The 17,891-nt window shown below is 59.0% G+C and overlaps 8 protein-coding genes and 1 non-coding gene across 9 annotated transcripts; 6 read left to right on the top strand and 3 right to left on the bottom strand.

The window, feature by feature from the left end:
• Positions 1–213: 213 nt before the first annotated feature.
• Positions 214–1,629, bottom strand: B0H18DRAFT_1038803 (transcription initiation factor IIE subunit beta). Its single transcript, XM_048030472.1, has 4 exons — positions 1,412–1,629; positions 1,130–1,353; positions 832–1,078; positions 214–778 (listed from the first exon to the last, which is right to left on the bottom strand). The coding sequence occupies exons 1-4, from the start codon at positions 1,602–1,604 to the stop codon at positions 540–542; spliced, it is 903 nt and encodes a 300-aa protein (XP_047887601.1). The 5' UTR covers positions 1,605–1,629; the 3' UTR covers positions 214–539.
• Positions 1,630–1,745: 116 nt separating this feature from the next.
• On the top strand, positions 1,746–5,572 carry B0H18DRAFT_1038795 (uncharacterized protein). The gene is made up of 16 exons (XM_048030471.1): positions 1,746–1,882; positions 1,931–1,970; positions 2,020–2,068; positions 2,118–2,137; positions 2,186–2,320; positions 2,369–2,486; positions 2,533–2,622; positions 3,592–3,871; positions 3,924–4,040; positions 4,091–4,328; positions 4,387–4,627; positions 4,692–4,756; positions 4,828–4,926; positions 4,979–5,117; positions 5,173–5,279; positions 5,329–5,572. Exons 1-16 carry the CDS (start codon positions 1,774–1,776, stop codon positions 5,345–5,347), a joined length of 1,866 nt encoding a protein of 621 aa, XP_047887600.1. The 5' UTR covers positions 1,746–1,773; the 3' UTR covers positions 5,348–5,572.
• Positions 5,573–6,210: 638 nt separating this feature from the next.
• Positions 6,211–10,351, top strand: B0H18DRAFT_1038791 (uncharacterized protein). The gene is made up of 12 exons (XM_048030470.1): positions 6,211–6,601; positions 6,653–6,739; positions 6,794–6,875; positions 6,911–6,990; positions 7,053–7,057; positions 7,126–7,263; positions 7,312–7,343; positions 7,392–7,460; positions 7,513–7,621; positions 7,671–7,715; positions 7,769–7,828; positions 7,886–10,351. The coding sequence occupies exons 1-12, from the start codon at positions 6,310–6,312 to the stop codon at positions 9,875–9,877; spliced, it is 2,991 nt and encodes a 996-aa protein (XP_047887599.1). The 5' UTR covers positions 6,211–6,309; the 3' UTR covers positions 9,878–10,351.
• A 204-nt stretch (positions 10,352–10,555) lies between these two features.
• B0H18DRAFT_1038788 (uncharacterized protein) lies at positions 10,556–11,349 on the top strand (the record flags this gene model as incomplete). Its single annotated transcript, XM_048030469.1, is given in 5 exon segments — positions 10,556–10,608; positions 10,621–10,882; positions 10,939–11,004; positions 11,075–11,142; positions 11,207–11,349. Coding segments are annotated over 2 exon segments (321 nt in total), but the record flags the coding sequence as incomplete, so codon positions are not given.
• A 297-nt stretch (positions 11,350–11,646) lies between these two features.
• Positions 11,647–12,786, top strand: B0H18DRAFT_1124341 (uncharacterized protein; the record flags this gene model as incomplete). The annotated part of the gene is made up of 5 exons (XM_048034840.1): positions 11,647–11,831; positions 11,888–12,132; positions 12,186–12,348; positions 12,406–12,551; positions 12,593–12,786. The coding sequence occupies 5 exons, from the start codon at positions 11,647–11,649 to the stop codon at positions 12,784–12,786; spliced, it is 933 nt and encodes a 310-aa protein (XP_047887597.1).
• A 142-nt stretch (positions 12,787–12,928) lies between these two features.
• Positions 12,929–14,506, bottom strand: B0H18DRAFT_74774 (uncharacterized protein). Its single transcript, XM_048039235.1, has 5 exons — positions 14,239–14,506; positions 14,048–14,181; positions 13,561–13,773; positions 13,351–13,500; positions 12,929–13,284 (listed from the first exon to the last, which is right to left on the bottom strand). Exons 1-5 carry the CDS (start codon positions 14,369–14,371, stop codon positions 13,261–13,263), a joined length of 654 nt encoding a protein of 217 aa, XP_047887596.1. The 5' UTR covers positions 14,372–14,506; the 3' UTR covers positions 12,929–13,260.
• On the bottom strand, positions 13,836–13,916 carry B0H18DRAFT_t139. The gene has a single exon. It is a non-coding gene; the product is annotated as a tRNA-Thr (tRNA).
• Positions 14,507–14,647: 141 nt separating the features above from the next.
• Positions 14,648–15,825, top strand: B0H18DRAFT_1087348 (uncharacterized protein; the record flags this gene model as incomplete). The annotated part of the gene is made up of 2 exons (XM_048032158.1): positions 14,648–14,778; positions 15,189–15,825. 2 exons carry the CDS (start codon positions 14,648–14,650, stop codon positions 15,823–15,825), a joined length of 768 nt encoding a protein of 255 aa, XP_047887595.1.
• Positions 15,329–17,405, top strand: B0H18DRAFT_1038780 (uncharacterized protein). The gene is made up of 6 exons (XM_048030468.1): positions 15,329–15,821; positions 15,887–15,959; positions 16,705–16,789; positions 16,879–17,117; positions 17,159–17,184; positions 17,243–17,405. Exons 1-4 carry the CDS (start codon positions 15,796–15,798, stop codon positions 17,085–17,087), a joined length of 393 nt encoding a protein of 130 aa, XP_047887594.1. The 5' UTR covers positions 15,329–15,795; the 3' UTR covers positions 17,088–17,117; positions 17,159–17,184; positions 17,243–17,405.
• The last annotated feature ends 486 nt before the right edge of the window (positions 17,406–17,891 follow it).

Genomic DNA, 17,891 nt, shown 5'->3' with positions numbered 1-17,891 from the left:
GCGCAGAGGTTTGAAATGACTGCACGCACATGCTAGTATCATATGCATTGTAACGTACTCACTGCAATTCATTCACTAGTGTCACTCCTTGCAAAACGGCGTGAACAATCTCAAACAGCAAGGCCCTTTATCATAAATTTATTGACCGGCTTACCTCGAGGACACGTTAACCCTCTTCTCGCTTAACACGATGATCCAGTACTCGCACACTCTCCCTGACAGCCAGCATCGTTGCCTGTTACACTAAGCTAGGAAGCTGATTTGCGTCATGAACGTCTGAGTAGAAGCTCAAGAGTACCGAATACAGAGGTCAGACCAACACGAGGAGTAACGAACCCTATGACTAGTGTACAAGCTCTTTGTATTACGAGAAGACGACATGCGTAGATATGTACAGAAGCAGCACGTCTACCGATGGATGTATGTAATAAGCCACGCTGAGTCCGTCCAATGCAAGCAACCGGTCATGATGATACGCGGCAGGTGCACAGATAACCTCCGCCCAATGATGAATGAAGACCTCGAGGCGGCCTCGCACCTCACTTCCCCGCCGCAGGTGCGACGTAGTCTCGCGAGAGGTCGATCTGCCCCTTCAAATGCGTGTTCGTGATGCGTACCTGCCGCTGCCGCGCCGCCGATTTCTTCCCCTTCTTCCTCCCTGCCGGTCCTTTCGGGACAATCGCCTCAGCCGCGGTCGCTTGCAGGCCTTCCGACGCGAGCTGCTTGAGAAGGTCGACGTCGTTCGGGACGGTGAGCGAATGCCACAGGTCGTTGAATTCTGGGTTGTAAATTTCAGGATGTTATTAAGCCGGTCGAGGATTCCGAACGTACCTTTCTCGACCGCCATGCCCCCACTCTCCTCGTCGGGCTTGATTTCGTTCCAGAACACCATCCGCATCTGCCCGTCTTTCAATGTCCGTGTGACATAGACCTCACCCTCCTTCTCGAGCTCCTCAACCGCTTGTGGCGCCTCCTTCCAGCTCTCCTTCAGCGTCCGCACGGATAATCCGCCTCCCTTTCGTGTTTGTCGCTGTATTTCTGTGAGGAGCGCGGCTTTATTTCGTACATTGAAGTCATGCTAGCGAGACGAGTAAGGGTCAGTAATGGCGAATAGATCGAGCATACGCACGCGGTAGGAATATAGGTCCGTCCGTTGATCATGTACGACGCGGTCGTGTGCCCGGAACTTCTCTAGGAGCGCAGGAGTAGTGTCGACGGGGATGTTCGTAATGATGGCCAGGTCTTGCAGTCGCATGGGGTTGCCATTGGACTTGAGGTGGTTAACAAGATACACGAGCTGCGTGTTGACGTTCGTGCCCGTGCCCGTGTCCGCAGGCTGCGAATAGACAACATCTGCGCTCGCAGGTCAGCTGCGCGATCATGACAGGCGAGTCAAGCGGGAGAGACGTGCTCGACTTTGGCCGCTTCTTCTTCTTGTGCGGCGGTTCGACGGTGTCGGCGGCGTCGGCGGGGGGCGCTAGTATCGGTGGTGGTGGTGGTGGTAGTGCAGAATGGGGTGGTGGCGGCTGGGAGTGCCAGGAGGAGTAGTCCTGCCTGCTAAGGGCAGACTTGAAGGCCGCAGCATCCCTAGCGAGCGTGGTCATGGTGGTCAGAGACGAGGCGTGCAGTGTGCTCCCCGCTCAGCGCTCAGCCATCGAGTTGTGGGCGTCTGTTTGGCTGTGTGTGAGCGGCACGTGCGAATGCGCGCAGGATAATCGCGAACAGGTCGTTTGGTCAAAGTTGCTCTGAGTCCTGACCACCACCTGGCCCCGGATGGCTCAGGGTGACATGGCCTTCTTCTCCAGGCCCTCCTCTGCCGCCGTCAAGATAGTCGCTCCTTCCACTCAGGACCCACCGAGCCCACGGTCGGCCTCTAAGAAGGGTATGTTTCCTGCACTGCCCTCGGAGCCCTTGACTCACCCCCGCACAGACTCGACCCAGCGGCAGTGTAGAAATATTCTCATTTATGGGTACGTATTGCTTTCGGACACCTCGCAGGCCGTCTCGAACGACTCGCAGATCCTGTAAATTCCAAGACAAAGGCTGTATCTATTACCATCCTCCTGCCGTGCGTGCCTCCCCGCGCTGTGAGCCACACCGCACTCATCCACTTCCAGCGCGACGATTCTTCGCCTGTGTAAGCGTGTGTCTCCGCTCAGTGTGTCTGTGTGCTCACTCTCCCCAGACCACCTGATTCCCCTGTCCCGAGTGCAGCGCTCCCGGCCCAGGCTGTTAACGCACCTGTATTCGTCCCAAAGACCGTCTCCCCGGAGAGCCCTGTGCCTGTTCACGCGGTCCCGTCGCAGTTCTCGATAGCCCCGTACGTCTTCCGCGATTCGTCTATCGGCACACCCTCACGATGCTGCAGTTCATCGCCCGAATTGCCGCCGGACCACCAGTTCGACTACCAGGAGCAAGACGACCTCTTCGACCCGTTCGCGTACAACGGCACGAACGGCGACAACTTCAGCGATGGTTCCCATAGCGTGAGCCTTCCGTCGCGCGCCAGGTTCTGTGCCTCACGTCCACCAGATGGCGAACCCGTACGCAAACGATCCTGCGATGATGGGCTTCGATGGGGATCCGCTGTACTCTTCTCAGTTTACCTTTGCTCAGCAGCCGGTGCGTCCTACGTCAAGTTATTCTGTTTCATTGTGTTCTTTCCTCTCTTGTGCCGAGGGTCTCATCGCAGGGCTACGATGTTTGATCCTCAGATCGCAAAGCTGAGTCTTGGTGCTCAGCTAAAATTGGCCAGACGTCCTATATACGACCTCCGGTTTCTGCGTGGATGACATCAGGTCTCTGCGCAGACTATTGTTCCGTGTTCAGACTTCGTCGGGCCCGAACAGTGGCTGTCTAGTGGCCAGCAGACTAGAGGTCAGCGGAGTTGCTGCTACATGCTCTGCGACACCGAAGTCGTGCCCGCCGTACTTCACCGCAGAGATATATCTTTCTCTGGATCGCGTTAGGACCATGGTGTAGTGCTACCTGCCCTCGCGGTGGGCGCGCGAAGGCACGTCGTCCCTGAGGTCACGTGCAGTTTACCTGGCGAGCAAGGGTTCCGAGGCGGCGGACAGGTCTCAGGCCTCTTTCTCCACCCGGCTCTATTCCTTTCACTCGTCAGGTGAGTTGTCAGTCTGTGATTACCGTTGGATGATCTCAAACTCGCATGCAAGTATATGATGTCTAGCCATTGCTCGATGGGTTTTAGCCACCGGGAGAGGTTCAGTGTCCGCTATGGCATTTCTGAGTCGTGCAGCCTCAGCGATAGGAGGGACTGAGTGCGCTTACGCGTGGTCTATACGTCCCGGGGGGGTGCTTATTTTATCTCCGAGTACGTTGTTCCAGGCGTGACGGATTGTGGAGGGCTAGGAGGCCGAGCTTCGGGTGGAGCGTTACATTCATAGTGGCAAGCCATCGGTTGTGAACAGGCGAGAGGCCATGTCACCGGTCATTTCCATCCTCTCCTCGCATGGAGGTGGAGTATGCCATAACTTCGCAGCATCTACACGACGTTTACTTCCGTTTGGGACCCATGCGTCCGATCTCAACCATCTGTTTTCAACCTTCTGATACGTGCCCTTCTCGCAGTTAAATTACCATCTGTACACACAACCCCGGCCCGAGAACTTGGCTCACCGGTTCTTCATATCCGACACCGTGCGCGAGGAGCTGCAGAAACGCGCAGAAACGCTGTACAACTCGCCCGCGCACGGGCTGAATCTGCCGGAGGAGCTGCAGGGATACCATTCTCTGTTCCCCCTGGAAGCAACGGCTGGCGAGCGGCGCAAGTTTGGGCAATGGTACTCGACGATGTATCGCGCGACGAATTCTACGGACGGATTGTCCTACGCGCTGCGGCGCATCGAGAGTGAGTACAGTGCGGTTGACGGCCTGCCCAGTGAAGGATTGATCTGCTACAGATTTTCGCTTGATGCAGCAAGCGGCGTTCAGCGGGATCGAAGCGTGGTCCCGTATCCGACACCCGAACATTATCGCCGTGCGCGAGGCCTTCACGACGCGTGCCTTTGGCGACAACTGTACGTACCCGTCGCCTCTCTTCCGCAGTTCTTCTCACCACTGCTCGCAGCGCTGGTCGTCGTGTACGACTACCACCCGAACGCGCGCACGCTGTACGAGGCGCACATCAAGCCAAAGGCGCCGCAGTACCAGAACGGCCGGCTGATGACGCAGAGCCCGCGCCTGGCAGAGAGCACAATCTGGTCATATGTGATCCAGATCGCGCGGGCGATCAAGACGGTCCACGACACGGGCCTCTCCATGCGCATCACTGACGCGACGAAGGTGCTCGTCACTGGCCAGAACAGGTGCGCCCCCATCCTCCGAGCGCGCCCGACTGCGTTGACGCGGCATCGGCGGCCGCAGGGTCCGGATCAGCTCATGCGGCGTGGTGGACGTGCTGATGTACGATGCGCGCGCACCCGATTTCGCAATCCTGCAGCAGGAGGACTTGATGATGTTCGGGAAGCTCGTGTTTGCGCTCTGCACGAACAACCTGGCGGCGATGAACAACTTTGCGAAGGCAGTCGAGAACGTCGGGCGGCACTACTCCGCGGAGCTGAAGGCGGTCGCGCTCTTCCTCGTCTCGAAACCCGCACCGAACAAGGTTCGCCTGTCGAGCGCCTGTCTGCGTCGCTGGAACGGGGAGCTGATGCGGGCTCGTGTTGTAGACAATTGGTCATTTGTTTGAGATGTTCGGCGGGCGGATGCTCGCGGAGATGGATGAGATGCAGAAGTGAGTCGTGCCTGGGGTTTTTTGTGGGGACGATCGGCCTCGTGTTGACCACGCCCCTTCCTTCCCCACAGTACTGTCGATCGCCTCGAGAGCGAGCTGATGAGCGAGCTCGAGAACGCGCGTCTCGTGAGGTTGCTCTGCAAGTTCGGGTTCATCAACGAACGACCTGAGTAAGTTGTTTCTCGTTGATGTGGTGGGCAGTTCTGACTTGTAGGGTATCAGGTTTGCGCGGGAGCCGAGGTGGTCTGAGACGGGGGACAGGTATATCATCAAGCTGTTCCGTGACTATGTCTTTCACCAGGTGGACGAGCATGGTAATCCTGTGGTCAATATGCCGCATGTCCTGACGTGTTTGAACAAGGTGAGGCAGCGGCTCGATATCAACGCCCGGGGAATGCAACTAATTATGAGCACAGCTGGACGCCGGTAGCGAGGAGCGGATTATGCTTGTGTCTCGGGACGAACAAAGCTGCCTGGTTGTGAGTTACAAGGAGGTCAAGTCCTGTATCGATTCCGCATTCAGGTCAGTTTACTCAGTCTCAGACGCGGCGTATTGCTAATAATCGGATTAGCGAGCTTTCCAGGCGCTGACGAGGGAAGATAAACATCGCACAGAAAATAGCTAGAATCAGAAAAAGACGCAGAAATACAGACAAAAGTGACGATTCGGTTTTTCCTCACACACGGCCTTGCATTGCATGCTCCCGATCTGCTACCATATTGACGATAAGTCTGCCTCCGAGTCTCCTGACTGTTGGGGTCGTGGTGCGCGCATGGATCACTTCATTCTCCGTGTGTTCGCTCTCATTAGTGTGCTCGATCGTTCCCATGATTGAATTGGTCACCGGGAGTGCGCCCCGCCGAACCGCAACTTGGTCTGTGGCGTGTTTCGCAGGACGTGGGCGGAGAACACCTGAACCGCTCCCAGGACAGATGAGAGGGCCGCCGGCTGCCTGGGACGCCGCGTTTCAGTCGTCCGCGACATTCTGCGGCGAGTCAGTGCATGTCGGAAGTGCGAAGATACTCGTGCTGAGCGCAAAGATAAAAGCGCGTCTGGGCCAAGGGATAGCCCTTCTGACGTCCTGTTGCACGCGTTCTGAAGCGCACAGAACTGTCCTACATATTCGCGGCTTCTGTGCATGTGTTCTCATGCCATACTCTATTTGGCATTCAGCGATGACTCGTCTGTTCCTTCCGTTCGTAGCCCTGCGTTATGATTGTGTTCTGCATTCCTGAACATAGCGGCCTGGAATGCATCGTAAGTGTGCTTTGACACGCAGCCGCAGGGCCAGTGGGACCGCACTGGTGGCGAGGAAGTGTCCGGACTCAGCCACCCGGCGATCAGCGCGTCGCGTACTGACCACGGCACGTGACGGGGGATGCCGTCGGTAGGATGGTTTCCAAATATGGGATAAGAATATGGCGGGAAGGCGGGCGTGCTCATCACCTCGCCCTCTCTGCAAGCGTCGCCCGGCCACAGCGTCCCCCGCCACAGCACAGGCCGCCCTTCTTGCTCGCTCCCCGCCAGACCGCGCACCGTCGCAGGCCTCTCCATGGCTACTGCATACGCACAGCCCTCCAGCGCCCTCCAATCGCCCCACGAGCACTTCCTCCAGCCCAACCAGCTGCCGCAGCCCCGCAAGCACGCGTCCAGGCAGAGGTTCGCTCAAGAGTTCTCCCAATGTCTCTACGATTTTGTCATCCAGCTACTGCCAACCTCCGAGGAACTCGCCGTCAAAGAGGACGTCCGCAAGCTCCTCGAGCGACTGATCCGTACTATCGAGCCCGACAGCCGGCTGTTGTCGTTTGGCAGTACTGCGAATGGATTCAGTCTTAGAAATTCAGGTGCGCAAAGTCTGTGCGCGTCCTTGTCTCTCCTGGCTCACGACCGCCTAGACATGGACCTCTGTTGTCTCATCGACTCTGAGGAGCGTCTCTCCGCCACTGACCTGGTGAACATGGTCGGCGATCTCCTCGAGCGAGGTACGTACCCCCGCCCACCCGCCGGCGAACACAATGGCAATACTGGCTCCTCAGAAACCAAATTTCACGTCAAGCCCTTGCCTCACGCGCGAATACCGATCGTGAAGCTTTCCCTCGATCCAGCACCTGGCCTTCCGTACGGAATCGCCAGCGATATGGATTCGAGAATAGACTGGCACTAGAGAACACACGTCTGTTAATGTGCTATGCGATGATTGATCCGCCTCGCGTCCGAACAATGGTCCTGTTCCGTGAGTCGTTGTGGCCGCCTACTTATCACGCCACTGACCTTCGTGATATGCGCACTCTGCAGTCAAGGTATGGAGCAAGCGACGGTGAGCCTTGTGGCAGTTAATGTGCGGCACGACATGCTGACCGTGATGTAGGAAAATAACTCGCCTTATAAAGGCACACTGTCATCATATGGCTACGTCCTACTTGTAATCTATTTCCTTGTACATGTCAAAAGCCCGCCAGTCTTGCCAAATCTGCAACTCATGCCTCCCCTCCGGCCTATATCTAAGGTATGCATGCCCACATCGCGTATTGCGCATTACTCATGGTGTCTACAGGAGGAAACTCACCTAAATGGACATAATATATGGTTGGTATGGTGCGACTTGCGGTTGCGCACATGACTGACTATATGCAGGTTCTTTGATGATATCGAGCTATTGCGACAGCGTTGGAAGTCGTCAAACACGGACAGCGTCGCAGAACTGTGAGTTTGAGCTATCTCGCACAAGGTCATAGCTAACCGGATGTGCATACAGTCTGATTGATTTCTTCAAGTTTTATTCCCGCGAATTCCAGTACACGCATGGCGTAGCATCCATCCGTGCTGGCCTGTTGACGAAGGACAGCAAGGGCTGGGAGAGCGAGGTAGGGCGTTCTAAGAGGCAGAGATATGCGCGGTGCTGATTGCATGCAGTTTGAAAAGGGCAGTCCTCGAGAACGCAATCGCCTATGTATAGAGGTCAGTCCACACCCGTACCTTGATGACAAATGTTTCATGCTCACACATCGCAGGATCCGTTTGAGGTCGATTACAACGTCGCGCGATGCGTGACGAGGGATGGTCTCTATACTGTATGTACCCCCCGTCGTTGAACGTGTGCTTGGCCTAAACTACGACAATTGGTGTAGATACGCGGTGAGTTCATGCGGGCGTCTCGCGTCCTCACTCTTCGGCCCGAGCGCGCCATCGTCGCGCTCGCCCAGCTTTGCGAGGAACGCAAAGAAGAGGAACTTGCTCACCCACTACCACACAACGGCCTATTCATCCCGCCACGTCTATCCCCCCTTCCGCCACAAGTTCCGTATACCGTCAACAGCAGCCCCATGCGACCCGCGCGCCTTCCGGTTGCCGACCAGGTTTCACCATCGAATACAAACCCGTCTAGCCCCTCCTCGCCGCCAACAGCGTCCTCGGGTCCGTCTTCGCCGCCCCAGCAGCCAAAGTCGTCGCCTCCTGTCACTGTACCCATCCGTCTGCCGATGGATCAGCTCGAGCACATGGCTCCGAAGCGAGGGAAGTGGACGAGTCCCCCGCCACCTGATGCGCCTGAGGAAGATCGTTCCGCTTTCGAGAACCGCTTTGGGCAAAGCCTCTCGCTCGCCACTGCACTGAGTCCTGCTCGGCAACCTGAGCGCTCTCGACCGTCACATGCGACTTCATCCAATGCAAGCGATGCGTATACCGACGATGACTCCCGGTCCGACATGACGAACTCTGACGATGTGCACTCGGTGCAATCTTTCGTGGAGGAAGGTGCACCCAAGCGGCGACGCGAGAAGGAGCGAGGAAACGACCGAGAACCCACTGTGACCGTCGAGCGCCAGCAGCTGAGGCAGACGCACACTGATCCCATACCATTTGCCCCTGATCCATCTAGCTCGCGGTCTACACTCAGGCAGGAAGGTGGTATAGACCCCAGGATGCTCGCTCGAATACGTGGACGACCGGCCTTGCGGCTTGCGCAGCAACTCAGCGAGATGAACACATCCGCATACGTAGACGCCCAGCGCAGCCAGAATACCTTCACGCCTCCACCGCGCATCGACTCCCCGCGGCGGTCACTGTCGGGCCCAGCGCGGACGTCATTGCCCCAACGACTTTCGCAAATGGCTATACCCAACTACATACCCAACAACAACAGAGCACCATATGTATCCCTAGCGGACTACCAGTCCCCGCAGCAATCCTCATCCACATATATCCCCAGTGGCAACATATTCTACGAAACAACACCCGCGAAGGAGAAGCTCTCCCGTGCTGTACCATATGCCTTCAATATGTCCCCCGTGTCTCCTATATCTCTCCAGCAGCCCTTCGAGGTGCGGAACTATTACGACAGCTCCGTCTCGTCCGGCGCCTCGTCCTCGCCGTCGTCCTCGCCACGACATATGTCGACTGTCCCTCAGCAGATGTCGCCCTCACAGAGACAATCTGCTCCGAGGCACCTCCCTCCCTCCCTGCGGCGCAGCTCGAAGCTCGCCCAGCCTGCGGTGCTGACGCCGCCGCCCCGCTACGAGACGACGATGCTCTCCCCGACGATCGTCACGTACTCGCACTCACATACACACTCCAACTCGACCATCACGTCTGCGTCCACCCCACGAGCGCACATCCAGAGCTTCAGCAACGGGCAGACGCTCTCTCCGTCGCTCTCGCGCTCGCGCTCGCCCAATGGCCCGCCGAGCCGCCCGAACTCTCGCCCACACTCTAGGCAGCAGCTGCCGCCACGCCTCAGCGGAGGCGGGAGTGGGGCCGTGCGCCCGGCGTCCCCGTTCGCGTCGATCTCGTCGGGGAGCGCGTCGCCGCCGATGTCGTGCACGAGCTCGCTGTACGCGCCGTCGTGCTCGCCGCTGTCAACGTCGCCTCCCTCACCGGCGCAGAGTGATTCATTCGGTAAGCAGGCTGCTGTTGCTGTACCCCCGCATGCACCGCTCTTGCTGGAACATGAACGAGCGCCGGCTAATTGGCCCGAACATGAAGAGCCGCCACCAACCTCCCAGCCAGCGGATGCATCTGACAAGGACAGACATCGGCGCAAGGAGGTACCACTTCAGCACCAAGTTGTGAAGGCCGCACATGAAGAGAAGCAGATCCAGGAAGAAAGCGTGGCTGAGCGCTAGCAAACGGAGGACGGTTTTGCGCGCTTGATCCTCTCCCTCTCCCTCCTTGCTTGCAACGGACCGTGGCGCTCAGTGCGAAGTGTGCGCGAGCTGGGACGCTCTTCGCAGCAGTCTGCTTGCTTATTGTACATGCTATGGAACCCGCTATGTTCTGCATCGACCATGCTTTGGTTATCCGTCATGTTGCATTGTCCGTACGGCTTTCGAGGGTACTTATCATACGCATCTACATTAGTAACCCCTGTCCACTGTTCCCTCCCGAAGCCCGAGTCTCGTTTTCGTGCTGTGCAGGTTGTGTCTTGCTAGGCTAACGATGCGCGGTCTGCCCGCATCTAGAGCTTCGCGGCGGTGGTCTCCTGTCATGGCTGTGCGTGCGTGCACGAGTCTGTGACTCAGGCTACTTTCCGCTTTCCGTGCTTCGCGTGTTTGTAGCAGTACCGTGACACGTGTGTACTGTACATTGCTCAATACACCCGTTCACAAATTAAGGTACTGTCTGGATTTGCTGCGGGGACTTCTATACCCTGGTCTGCCGTTGATTTCTCCCGTTTTCCGTGTTGTTTCTGTTCACAGTTGCATCGCATTGAGCTGACTGATTCAGTTTCGCAGGTCAAATACGATCTTCCTCTACACCAGCATGCTCAGCCCGACGCTCCATCTTCCCATCTGCATGGCGCTGGTTCGGTGAGCGAGCGGATTTTTTGTTATGCGATGTCAAACTACTCATTGGTAATCATTGTAGAGCACCCATCGATGGCCTATTACTTAGGCTATCGCGTCTTTTCGCGTTGGCCTCGCATCTTCATGGCGATAGTTTGAACATTCACCCAAGGGGTCGATTGCTGGCATCCGTCTTGCAACGCCGTCCAGTCGATCTTGCGCAGAAGTCCATCAGCCGCTCTCGCGACAGCTGTCGGCGATGGCATGTTTCAGTACCTGGCGTCTTCACCAACCATCATTCGGCCATATGCGATACGGCACGCAGTGCAGGCGAAGTACTAATAAGTACGTCACAGACTCCTTTCGTGCCGCATCTGATTACACGGGGCCACTGTTTGCAGATCGTCATCCTGCATGCTTGAACGGGGCTAGCAGGCTCAAAGCACACCGCCGGAGTTGATCAGTTGGTTGGACTCACAGCAGATCCGTACTCAAGATCTATCACTGACTATCAGGTTCACACTGTTCTCGTTCAAGAACACCACTGGAAGCGCCGATACAGCACAGCAGTCAGGATGCGTTGACTCTGTCAATGATATTACCCAGTGAGTTGCGTCCGAGTTATAGCGATGCAACAGCATCATTTGTCGCTCTGCACGCGTCAATTAGTAGCACCAATGGCAGCGACCTCCGACGCGACTTAGGATAATGCCGATCCTCGGGCTGCGATACGAATTGCGCCCACTCTACTTACCAATGGCGCTGCTATGGTGGTCGCCATTGGTGCAATGAAGCAGGATACCGTCTGCCTTGAGGTAAGTCATGCTCCCGTCGTGTATGGACTAGGGCTGCTGGCCCAGTTAGCCGCATCGCTGCGGCGCTTGTGGGTGACAGGCAGTGGCAGTTCCCCGAGGCTCCCCGAGCGATCCCCGATGCATATATTGACAGCCTGAGGGGCGCTGATCGCCTGCATACCACGCCTCCGTATCGCATACTCGAAATGAGGCAGTCTATCCGCGACTCAAATTTGTCCCCATTACTCACACCGTATAAAGGAGACATCATGCACTGTCGGCTGGTACCTTCATCACCCTTTCTCCGTTCATCCTATGTCTTCTGGTGATCACAAGTTTCCTTCGCCCATTGGAGGCATTCCTTTTCCTCATGATTTTGCTCCGGCCTTGTTCTTTACAATTCTCTATGCTATCACCGCTCCAGTTGGAATCTACCGGATGGTCAACAAGCGGTCACGAACGCTTATGATCTTAGGCACCGTGATATTCTCGGTGGAGCGGTGAGTATACGTCTGTCGAACCCTCTGCAACCTGCTGATGCGACTTGTTTGTCAAGAATTGCCGACTTCGCCATTCGTGCTGCCGAGGCTGAGAAGCCCAACATCCGCACCACAAAGTTCTTCGTCGGTTGGCTGCAGAGCGCGTATGGCATGGGCTTCCTGAGCACGACGCAGGACCTCAACAACCTCGCGCGGCTCTTCGTCATGAAGACGACAGAGGGCACCTCCTTCCCCGTCGGAATCCCGCCAGTTGGCCGCACCGCCTCCCGCATGGAGGAGGAGCAGCCGCTCGCGGCGATGGGTCCGCTTGGGGATGCCGGCTCGTCTTACAGCAAGCTTCCGACCGTCGAGCAGGAGGTTTCGAGGACGAGCCGGCACGTCGTGCCCTGCTCCGGCGTACTGGGATCGCCACCTTAGTGCTTCGGCTTCTGGCGGTTGCTCTGGCCGGGGTATCCGGCGGTCTATACTACAACGGAATTGCGAGCGAGAGCCAAGCCAGTCTCGTACAGCACACGAGGTGCGCTGTGAACGTCGACGTGTTTCGGGATCGTCTGACGTTCTGCGTGTACGACAGGTATGCATCAACGATCATCGTGCTGTTCCTACAGTTCTTCGGCCTGAGTGAGGTCCTCTGGGCATTGGCGGCGCGTCCTAAACGGACACCGCGCGGACCCGCGCTATACATCTGCAGCATGATATGCATCATCGTGAGTCTTCACGGTGCGCTTTCAACAAAGAGGTTCTCACGACTTCGCCCATAGATGATCACCACCGTGTATCGCCTGACAGCGATGTCCAGCTACACCGACTCGCTGACGTCGATGGGCCAGGCTCGCTCAACGGGCCCACCGCGAAGGCGCTGTTTTACGCGTTCCACATCGCGCCCGAATGGCTCTCCGGCGCGATGCTGCTCGGTGTGAACGTCAAGGACACGTTCGGGCTCTCCGGGGCCTGAAGGACCGTTGAAGCCTTTCGAGAGGGTCTGGCGGACTTTTTGACGCGGCCGCCTTCTGATGTCTCGATTTTTTTAAGTATAGCCATCGTCCTCGTACTCAGGCGTATCTACATCCTGTCTCCTGCCTCTCGAATCTCGGTCGGATCGATTTTTCTGGCACAACCGAGACTGATGAGACGTCTTTCTGGTTCTCACTGTACAATTCAAGCGCCCTGTGTTCATCAAGCTGCCTCCCAAACAGGGATCGAGGTGCGTATACTCGACCTGGTGCTGCTATGTGTCCGTCGCCCGCCTGCCGAGTCGCAGACGAGCGAGTCGCCTACGGCAACCGTGGAAGGGTGGACCGGGAGACGCGACCTTCACAGACCGATCACCGTCGTGTATATCTGGAACCTTCCGTGACCGCTCGCGCGGCTTGGGGTGGATGGATCAGGCAGTCCGCACCCGACTGGGTTTTCGGAAGTGGTCGCGTACTTACAGTCGACTTGTGCAGCGCCGCTGTCTTGTGGTCATAAATCAGAACCGAGCAGTGCACATAGACAGATTGTACATAGACTCGTGCACCGCGAGCTCGACAGGAAACTGCGCATGTTCGCGCAGCCGTGGCGGTGTGCGCGTGGCGAGAGCTTCGGCGCTGCTTGGGTGCAAACCACTTGAGCTCGAGCTACGCCGGGGGGCCCAAATCCGCGATCTGGTCCCTGTAGGCATGCGAACCTGATTGAATGCAAGATGTTCAGCATCCTGGACTGCCCACCTCAAGCCCACCTACTCAACCTCGAATTTAAGCACGAGCCTCAAGACACCGATGTTACTGTCCGTATGCATCAACCCGCGCATGCGTCGACCCCAGACTTCCTCGTCCTGCTGGCACGTAGTCTCGATGGCATAGCACAAACCCACAGACTGACATCTTTCGTTGGTGTGACGGGCACGACCAATGTTCCGCCATGCATTTTCCGTTCGCGTGCGTATCGAGTTCTTCCTGGACTACAACCATGATGTTCAGCATTCATATGCGGAAGATGAAGGAACAAAAAGCAACAGAAGTCTTCCGCTTGGCTGACTCGAACAACCGGCCTCGTCATCGCGGTGATACTAGTGACGCGCTCTACCAACTGAGCTAAAGCGGATACATGGGCGCCTCCGCTCAACAAAGGACCAGAGCGATACCCGCTCATCCAGGGCCAAGCAAGAGTGCGTCCACGGATATTCATCCGCAACCACACCGCGAGGTTACAGAACTTGAACAAAGCGAACTCACCTGCGGCACATGCACACAGCAATTGTGTCTGGCTGTAGGTAGGGTCAGTATTCGTCGCGAGTGAAGCGAGCACACTTCGGCCTTGGCCCGTGTCCATGTACTGGAAAATCCTTGGAGCAGAGTTACGGACTCGACTGTAATGAATGCAAAAGATCGAAATTTGAGGTGGAATGGCGTGTGTCAGCTCTTACTTTGTAGCGAGCCTCTCTGCGTCAATAACCGATGTTGTATGGTACCCGGCGGGGGCCCCGGTCGAATGCGACGACGCACGAGGTTCCTAGATGCGGTTGCCGTGATGGGACCGTACAATGGACATCCAGCCATTCAACAGTCGACGACGTTCACGAGAGATGGCACGACGCACCTGAGTAGGCGCAGTTGTGTAGTACACACTCCGCGTACTGACGGCTACACGGGAATAAGAGTGTTACCTAGTGCCAGTCAAGTGCCGGAGCCGCGGCGATGCGTCTGCAACCGACGTTTACGTGCTGGGCCACAATCGATTCGCAGTGGTGTGCTCGCGAGGGGTCGTCAGGGCAGCGCACGATCGCACAGCGATTGGGCGAGTCGAGAGGCCGCGGCGGGGACGATCTCCTATCGATGGCGCAGATCGCCCGCGAAGGACCCTGCAACCGGTTGGCGGGGGGCGGGCAGCAGCGCCGGGAGCGGGGCCGGCGGGGGGCGACGGCGGCGGGGGGCGGGCAGAAGAGGGATCAGACAGACGGCGGGCGGTGAGGCGGGGGGTGGCCGGAAGAGGCAGGCGAGCTGCCAAATGGGGCGACGCACGTGGGCGCTCCCTGGCGGGGCGATGGAGACGCTCTGTCTTTTTGTATCGCCCTCTGTTCTGCGCGCGATGGCAGACACAGCGAGCGCAGCCCAGCTTCCCCAGCGCCGCACCCTCCACTCCAAGCGTTCCTTCGGCACACGCCACACCATGCAGCAGCACCCCACCACCGCCCGCTCGACTCGCCCGCCGCCTACGACGCCTCCGAGGAGGACAACGACCCCACCACCGACGACGCCGCCTCTGCCGTCGGCGTCCCCGCCCCCCGCGCACCCCCGCCGCGTCCCCCGTCGCACCCCGCGCAAAGGGCCCGCCCCGCGCGCGCGCCGCCGTCCTCGCCGCGGACGACGACCACAGCGGCACCGACTCGCCGACGTACGACGGCGACATCGAGAGCAGCACCACCACCCCCGGGCCCCGCGGCGGCCCCGCCTCCGACTACGGCTTCGGCTACGACTCCTCCGCCAGCACCAGCACCGCCCCCGCCCTCGCGTCCCCCGCCCCCGCCCCTGTCTCGCTCCCGCCGCCCGCCTCGCCGCTCCCCCTCCCGCTCAGCGTGCCCGCCGAGCCCGCGCCCGCCGCGGTCGCGAGGGACGCCTTCGACCCCGCCAAGCTCTCCCCCGCCGACATCCAGGCGTTCGCCGCGCGCGCGGTCGCCGGCGAGGACCCCGCGCGCGCGTACCGCATCAACGCGCCCCCGCCCGACCGCCCCGCGCGCATCTACGCCGACGGCGTGTACGACCTCTTCCACTTCGGCCACGCCCTCCAGCTCCGCCAGGCCAAGCTCAGCTTCCCGCCGATACCCGTCGCGCGCCTGGCTGGCGCGGGCGCGCAGGCGAGCGTGGGCGGCGAGGCGAGCGTGGTAAGGAGCCCGCTCGACCACGCCCCGCCCCAGGGCACCGTCCCCGGCGTGTACCTCCTCGTCGGCGTCAACTCGGACGAGCAGTGCGAGGAGCACAAGAACATGGCCGTCCAGAACCACGCCGAGCGGTGAGTCGCGTCTATGCACTTTGACACCAATGCCAAGGATGGTCGGCGACGCAGGTGCGAGGCAGTACGGCATGTCGGTGGGTGGACGAGGTCGTCCCCGAGGCGCCGTGGGTCATCACGGAAGAGTTTCTCCAAAAGGTGAGCAGCCGTCCGCTGTGTGTTCTGCCCCCGTTCTCCGCTTCCTGCGTCCTGCACTCTGTTTTTTCTGCCTGCGTTCCTCGCGTCGTTTCGTCCATCTGGGTCGAGCGCCTCCGTAAATTTCCCGATCGGCCGCGAACCCACGAACCAACATTGCACATCCAGAGCACAGGACCCTGTTATATGCGGGGATGCCTGATTCGCAACTTCTAGCTCTTGGCCTGTATGCTCGGACAAAATTGGCAGGCGCAAGTCCGGATGAATTCTGGCTTGTGCCAAATTTTGCATCATTGTCTCAGGGCCCAGCGACGGCCCCGTCATTTGTACGGGACTTCGTCCTCTCGAGGCGTAGTTGTTGCACCAACGTGCACGAGAGCCCACGTCCGGATATTACCCGGCCTTCGGGCGACCACCAAGGGCTATCCCGGACAATTCATGAGCCTTGTTCCGCGACAATGGCTCATGTCCGAACTAAGCTAAGCCACACTCCCTCACGAACGCCCGAGTTCGTGCGGATTCTGTTCGGGCTTCCTCCCCAACTATCAGGCAGAGCGTGACGGCGCACAGCGCTCGACTCCGACGCGTCGCGGCCTCGCCATCTGCCTGCGAGGTGCCCGCCGCCCAGACGGGCTTCTCGTCTCTCCTCGACCCTCTGATGCCGATTCGCTGACGTCCTTTCTCCTCTAGGTACGCACATACTGCCTCGGTTTTCGCATGCTGACCCCTCTCCCGTCCGCGTGCTCAGCACCAGATCGACTACGTCGCGCACGACGAGGACCCGTACGTGAGCGCGGGGATCGACGACGTGTACGGGTACTGCAAGTCCCAAGGTGCGTCCCTCCCCCACGCATCCTCCGCGCCCCAATGCTAATGCACCTCTGCTCCATCCGCATTCTCCGCACCCCTCCCGCGCGCGCAGGCAAGTTCATCCCGACGCGGCGCACGCCGGGCGTGTCGACGTCGGAGCTGCTCGAGCGGATCGTGTCGCGGTACCGCGCGCGCGGGTTCGACAAGAAGCTGCGCAAGATGGGCCACGCGGAGCTCGCCGCGGAGGGCTCCGACTGGGACGACAGCCGCCCCGGGAGCGTGCGCGCGAGCAGGGCCGGCAGCCCCGGGGCCGGCAGGTAGGTGCGCTTCGCGTAGAACGTAGAGCGTAGAGCGTGGAGCGTAGAGCGTGGAGCGTGGTGTGTGGAAGGGCTGCCTAGGGTGGCTTGGATATCCGGTGGTGCGTCGGTTCGCGCGTTGCGGAGTGCGTGGTTGAGGTCTGATCGAGGGCGGTTTAGGCGGTTGCGTGCTGAAAGATCATTCGCTCATACATACAGTTAGCGGTACGTCTATGAAATCGTGTAATGTACGTGCAGAATACGCGTCGAGGCTGTAGATGCTCTGTGCAGTGGAGGCTGAAGCTGAAAGTCGGTCAGCTAGGCAGCTTGTCGAGTGCGCAGGCCGTCCCTGAGATAGAGAGCACCACCATCTCGCACACGACTCGCGCCGCGCGACTGCGCGACCCGACCGCACACGAGAAGGCCATACACTCGGCCCCTGAGGCGGATCATCGACCCACGCAATGCCCGGCGGCGACGTAGCGCCGTTAGCAGGCCGTCAGACTCATCCGATTCCCGGTGGTGCCGCTCAAAGCGACGGTGTTGCTCCGGGTCCTGGTCCGACGTCTCGTTCGCTTGTGGGAGCTCCCTGTCCTCAGCCTGCGAGCGGCTATGAATCCGCACTGCTACTGTGCGCGGTCGAGTAGTCGCTGTGGCCCCGGTACGTCAGGGTGCCGGCCCTGTCCCGTCGCGGCTGCGATGCGCTATGTCGACGACGCGCAGACCGTAGGCGAATGAGCCACCCAGTCTGCGCGCCCCGATGCGGGTTGTGTTGCGGTATACTTTCTCCGTATATCGCGGGAGGTGATGGACTTTCGCCTTTGTGACT

This window comes from Fomitopsis serialis (genome assembly GCF_022376445.1).
Source record: "Fomitopsis serialis strain Sig1Antser10 chromosome Unknown B0H18scaffold_121, whole genome shotgun sequence".
Classification (NCBI taxonomy): Eukaryota; Fungi; Basidiomycota; class Agaricomycetes; order Polyporales; family Fomitopsidaceae; genus Fomitopsis; species Fomitopsis serialis.
Note: the sequence above shows the minus strand (reverse complement) of the source record. Positions and strands in the feature narration are given on the sequence as shown.